The sequence below is a fragment of the Salmo trutta genome, chromosome 36 (assembly GCF_901001165.1).
Source record: "Salmo trutta chromosome 36, fSalTru1.1, whole genome shotgun sequence".
Taxonomy (NCBI): domain Eukaryota; kingdom Metazoa; phylum Chordata; class Actinopteri; order Salmoniformes; family Salmonidae; genus Salmo; species Salmo trutta.
In genome coordinates this window covers 21,097,657-21,103,725 of record NC_042992.1, presented here as the reverse complement: position 1 = coordinate 21,103,725, position 6,069 = coordinate 21,097,657, and the positions used below count along the sequence as shown (strand labels likewise).

At 45.9% G+C, this 6,069-nt stretch overlaps 1 protein-coding gene across 2 annotated transcripts in view; it reads left to right on the top strand.

The window, feature by feature from the left end:
- The first annotated feature begins 5,734 nt into the window (after positions 1-5,734).
- LOC115175628 (growth factor receptor-bound protein 10) overlaps positions 5,735-6,069 on the top strand; it is a 17,075-nt gene continuing 16,740 nt past the window's right edge. For both annotated transcript variants that reach the window (XM_029735022.1, XM_029735021.1), the window contains exon 1: positions 5,735-5,806. In XM_029735022.1, coding sequence (XP_029590882.1) covers positions 5,762-5,806 — 45 coding nt within the window. In that variant the 5' untranslated portion in view covers positions 5,735-5,761. The remainder of the gene's footprint in view (positions 5,807-6,069) is intronic.

Here is a 6,069-nt window from a genome sequence, read left to right as displayed (position 1 = left end):
ACAGCACCAGATCAGGTCTTGCTAATGTGTGCTTATACAGGTTCAGGAGTAATGCTGGGAAAGGTACTTTCTTGTATACTGGAGCCTCAGAGTGGAAGGAGTTGTGTCTGCCCATAAAAAGGATGTCCTCTCTGGGCAGCTTTAAAAATAAAGCTAAAAACTGTTTGTCTTCTGTGCCCATTTGAATGTGACTAGTGTTACATTATTAAAGCGTAAAGTGATTCTATGTATATGCATGTAGGGCAGCAGCCTCTAAGGTGCAGGGTTGAGTAGCCGGGTGGTAGCTGGATAGTGATGGCTATTTAACAGTCCGATAGCAGCTGTTTTTTCTCTCGGTCTCTCGGTCCAAGCTTTGATGCACCTGTACTGATTTTGCTTTCTGGATGATAAAGGGGTGAACAGGCCGTGGCTCGGGTAGTTGATGTACTTGATGATCTTTTTGGCCTCCCTGTGACATTGGGTGCTGTAGGTGTCCTGGAGGGAAGTGTGCCCCTGGTGATGTGTTTGGCAGACCGTACCACCCTCTGGAGAGTCCTGCGGTTGCGGGTGGTGCAGTTTCCATACCAGGTGGTGATACAGCCCGACAGGATGCTCTCAGTTGTGCATCTGTGAAAGTTTCTGAGGGTCTTAGGGGCCAAGCCACATTTCTTCAGCCTCCTGAGGTTGAAGAGGCGCTGTTGCGCCTTCTTCACCACACTGTCTGTGTGGGTGGACCATTTCAGATCGTCAGTGATGTGTATGCCGAGGAACTTGAAGCTTTCCACCTTCTCTACTGTGGTCCCGTCGATGTGGATATGGGCGTGCTCCCTCTGTGTTTCCTGAAGTCCGCGATCAGCTCCTTCATTTTGTTGACGTTGAGGGAGAGGTTATTTTCCTGCCACCACCCCGCCAGGGCCCTCACTTCCTCCCTGTAGGCTGTCTCGTTATTGTTGGTAATCAGGCCTACAGCTGTTGTCGTCTGCAAACTTGATGATTGAGTTGGAGGCGTACATGGCCACGCAGTCATGGGTGAACAGGAGCACAGGAGGGGGCTGACCACACACCCTTGTGGGGCCACTGTGTTGAGGATCAGCGAAGTGGAGGATTTGTTTCCTACCTTCACCACCTGGAGGCGGCCTGTCAGGAAGTCCAGGACCCAATTGCACAGGGCGGGGTTCAGACCCAGGGCCCCAAGCTTAATTATGAGCATGGAGGGTACTATGGTGTTGAAGGCTGAGCTATAATCCATGAACAGCATTCTGACGTAGGTATTCCTCTTGTCCAGATGGAATAGGGCAGTGTGCAGTGCGATAGCGATTGCATCGTCTGTGGATCTATTGGGGCAGTAAGCAAATTGAAGTGGGTCTAGGGTGTCAGGTAAGGTGGAGGTGATATAATCCTTAACTAGCCTCTCAAAGCACTTCATGATGACAGAAGTGAGTGCTAAGGGGCGGTAGTCATTTAGTTCAATTAACCTTTGCTTTCTTGGGTACAGGAACAATGGTGGACATCTTGAAGCAACTGGGGACAGCAGACTGGGATAGGGAGAGATTGAATATGTCCGTAAACACTCCAGCCAGCTGGTCTGCGCATGGTGTATTATCTTCAATAATTTTACTCATGTGCATGTATGGCTTTTGAAGTTTTTTGAAATTATTATTATTTAAAAATTTTACCCCCTTTTTCATGGTATCCAATTGGTAGTTACAGTCTTGTCTCATCACTGCAACTCCCCTACGGACTCGGGAGAGTAGAAGGTCGAGAGCCGTGCATCCTCCGAAACACAACCCAACCAAGCCGCACTGCTTCTTGACACAATTCCCACTTAACCCGGAAGCCAGCCACACCAATGTGTCGGAGGAAATACCATACACCTGGCGACTGTGTCAGTGTGCACTGCATCCGGCCCGCCACAGGAGTCGCTAGTGCGCGATAGGACAAGGACATCCCTGCCGGCCAAACCCTCCCCTAACCTGTACGACGCTGGGCCAATTGTGTGGCGCCCCATGGGTCTCCAGTCACGACCGGCTGCAACAGAGCCTGGACTCGAACCCAGAATCTCTAGTGGCACAGTTAGCACTGCGGTGCAGTAGACCACTGCACCACTCGAGAGGCGGCTTATCAAGTTTTATTTCTTTTAAAATGGTCAAATTAATGAACTATAAACTAAAACAATGCATCATACGGGGGAGGATTTCTGTATTTTATATTTTTACATATCTTGAAAACTTGATTGCTGACAAGCAAACATTTTGGGACTACGTGTATGTCAACAATGGACTAATTAAACAAATACCAAAAGATAGTTTTCCTTTAAATGGAAATGTCCAAATGTTTTAACATCATACTCATCATCTCCAGCACCACCCCAACATCAACATCTGTGAAAATGACGCGTTTCTATGTTTTGTAGTAAAAAGGAGAGGAAGATAAGTGTTTCCAATTACATCATCAACCAATTAGTAGGCAATTAGTCGGCAATGCCTATTTAGAATTGGTTAAAATCTCACGACGCACACCAGTGATGTAACTGGAAACACATCTTCCTCTGTCTTTTTTTTTACTACAAAACATAGAGACACGCAATTTTCACATATGTTGATGTTGGGGTTGTGCTGGAGATGATCAATATGAAGTTGAAAAGTGGTGAAATGTTCCTTTAACTCCCTTAGCGTGTGACATTCTACCTCCCTGAAGCAACACAGAGGTTGATCTTTGGGTCTTATCTAGACATTGTTAGAGAGCCTGGGCCTGAGGGGGTAGACCACAGTGTGTGTGTGTACATGCGTGTATGTACATGCGTGTGTGTGTGTATTGCAGGTGTGTGTGGTTAAAAAAAAGGTTGGTTAAGTGGTAAGTTGAGTTTGAGGCTGAACTGTGGCCTCCAATCAAGTTAAGACATCGCACACACACCTACACTGACCCACATGACAACCACTTAATTCTGCATGCTCATAAAGTCTAGACGCTTCGCTTCCATCTTTCTCTCCATGACATGGTCAGATGTTTGAGATGGAGTGGGGAAAAGGGGAGAAAGAGGGGTGAGGGAGGAGGTGAGAGAAGGAAGGAGCAAGGAAGAAAGGGGGTTAAAGGAAGAGAGAAAAAGAAAAGTGAAGGAGAAGGAAGAAAGGAAGAAGGTGTTAATAGTTAATATGTGATGAATGATGTGACTGAAGAGTTTTACTGACACACACACACACACACATTCCTCCCTGTGGATGTGGCCTATGACAACACCCAGCTCTCTCTCTTGCTGTGGGGCTTAACATAGCTAACATTTCGTGTGTGTGTGTGCGTGTGCGTGTTTGTGCGTGCATGCGTTCTTGTGTGTGTGCATGTACTGTATGTGTGTCAATGCGCATTTATGGGTGTGTATGCTTGCATACATGCGTGTGTGTTGTGTGTTTTCTTATGCATGCTGTGTTAGGGGCCAGCTGGCATGCAGCGCTCCACACATGAGGCTGATTATGACTCAGTATTACAGTACTGACGTCCCTCTCTTTCTTTCTCTCCTTCTGCCTCTCTCACTCCTTCTCTCTATCTTTCTGTCCCTCTGTTTCTTTTAGTGCTGAACGATTAACCAAAACGTTGGTTATTGTTGTTTTTTTTTAAACAACTAATTCACTGAATTCCATTTAATTCTGGGTTTTTGTCAGATCAATGCCCAGTTTCACTAGAGATAAATCCGATCAAGCCCGAACTGTGCGATGTAGTAGGGTTTTGTCATTTCCAACAGGCCAATATACAACATAGTTTAGCACAGAAAACGTGGTAATTAACTACAATGACCATAATCCATTGCGCACCTACTTGTTCGGTCTGTGCAGTACAGACCATAGAGGCCATTAGTGACCAAAAGGCCATTTTAGCATGGGTTGCTCCATTGAGGGCTTCCTCCATCCTTCCACCATTTTAAAGTAGTCAAAGTAGTCAACTGGGTGGGGATTCCTTAGGGTTTAACCTCAATGGTGCTGCCCACGCTGTCACAAATGCTATAATTGCACAGATATAAAGATGAGTCCTTTATCTATCTCTATGGCGCAGACAGAGACTGAGAGAAGAGACAGAAGAACACGCGATCGAGAGGGATGGAAAGCAACTGCTTCATGAGGTATCTCTACCTGAAAATACATGATCTAAGTTGGGTAGTTGGTATTCAGTAATCATAAAACTACACCTCCAAACGAGCGTCAACGCCATACAACTCTCCTTCCGTGGCCTCTAACTGCTCGTAAATGCAAGTAAAACTAAATGCATGCTCTTCAACCAATCGCTGCCAGCACCCGCCTGCCCGACTAGCATCACTACTCTGGACAGTTCTGAATATAAATACCTAGGTGTCTGGCTACTGTAAACTCTCCTTCCAGACTCACATTAAGCATCTTCAATCCAAAGATAAATCTAGAATCGGCTTCCTATTTCACATCAAAGCCTCCGTCACTCATGCTGCCAAACATACCCTCATAAAACTGACTACCGATCCTTGACTTCGGTGATGCAATTTACAAAATAGCCTCCAACACTCAACTCAGCAAACTGGATGCAGTCTATCACAGAGCCATCTGTTTTGTCACCAAAGCCCCATATACTACCCACCACTGCCACCTGTATGCTCTCGTTGGCTGGCCCTCGCTTCATATTCGTCGCCAAACCCACTGGCTCCAGGTCATCTATAAGTCTTTGCTAGGTAAAGCTCCGCCTTATATCAGCTCACTGGTCACCATAGCAACACCCACCCGTAGCACGCACTCCAGCAGGTATATTTCACTGGTCATCTCCAAAGCCAACATCTCCTTTGGCCGCCTTTCCTTCCAGTTCTCTGATGCAAATGACGAACAAATTGCAAAAATTACTGAAATTGGAGACTTATATTTCCCTCACTAACTTTAAGCGTCAGCTGTCAGACCAGCTTACCGATCGCTTCAGCTGTACACAGCCCATCTGTAAATAGTCCATCCAACCAACTACCTACCTCATCCCCGTTTTTGTTTTTCTGCTCTTTTGCACACAAGTATTTCTACTTGCACATTCTCATCTGCACATATATCACTCCAGTGTAAATTGCTAAATTGTAATTACTTCGCCACTATTGGCCTATTTATTGCTTTACCTCCTTACTTCATTTGCTCACGCTGTATACAGATTTTTCTATTGTGTTATTGACTCTACGTTTGTTTATCCCATGTGTAACTCTATGTTCTTGTTTTTGTCGCTCTGCTTTATCTTGGCCAGGTCGCAGTTGTAAATGAAAACTTGTTCTCAACTGGCCTTCCTGGTTAAATAAAGGTGAAATAAATAAATATATTTAATTAAATTAAAAAAACACACACACACTGCACTAATCCACTGGCTGAGTCATAGAGAGAGTAGCATTCAGGCATTATCCTGCCCAGCACAAGAGGAAGGACTCTCTCAATCTCTCTCACCTTCTCTCCCCCCTCACTCTCTCCTTCTCTCTCTCTCTCTCTCTCTCTCGCTCGCCTTTTCTCTCTTTCTCTCCCCCCTCACTCTCTCCTTCTCTCTCTGGCCTTTTCTCTCTTTCTCTCTCCCTCTCCTTCTCTCTTTCTCCCTCTCTCCCTGTCTCTCTCCCTCACCCATATTCCTTGTTCTATTTCTATGTCCCCTCCCTCTCTCCTTCTCCCTCTGCCTCTCTCCTGTTCTATTTACCTCTGTCCCTCCCTCTCTTCCGCTCCTTTCCCCTCCCTCCCCTCTCCCTCCCTCCCTCTTTCTCTCTCTCCTCTCTTCCTCTCTCTGTCTCAGCAGAGTAAGGCTCAGTGTGAAAATGCCATCGTGCTCTCCTGACTGTTGCCTCTTTCAGGCTGTAGAGGTAAGCATATGTGTGGGTAGTGGGTAGGGTTTGTTGTGTGTGTGTCTGTGTGTATAGCTTTAGCAGTGATGACATTCCATATTTAGAAACGTTCTCAAACTACTATGAGAGGCAAGAATATTTTTCTTTTGTTTCTGGTGTCTCCTTTCTAGTGTGTACCCTTTGTGTTCTCGGCACGGGGCCGGAGGAGACAGAGAGAGCTGTGGCGTCATTTTTGATTTCCTGTGATTCTCAGTGTTCTACTGTGGAGTTGTTTCTAGTGT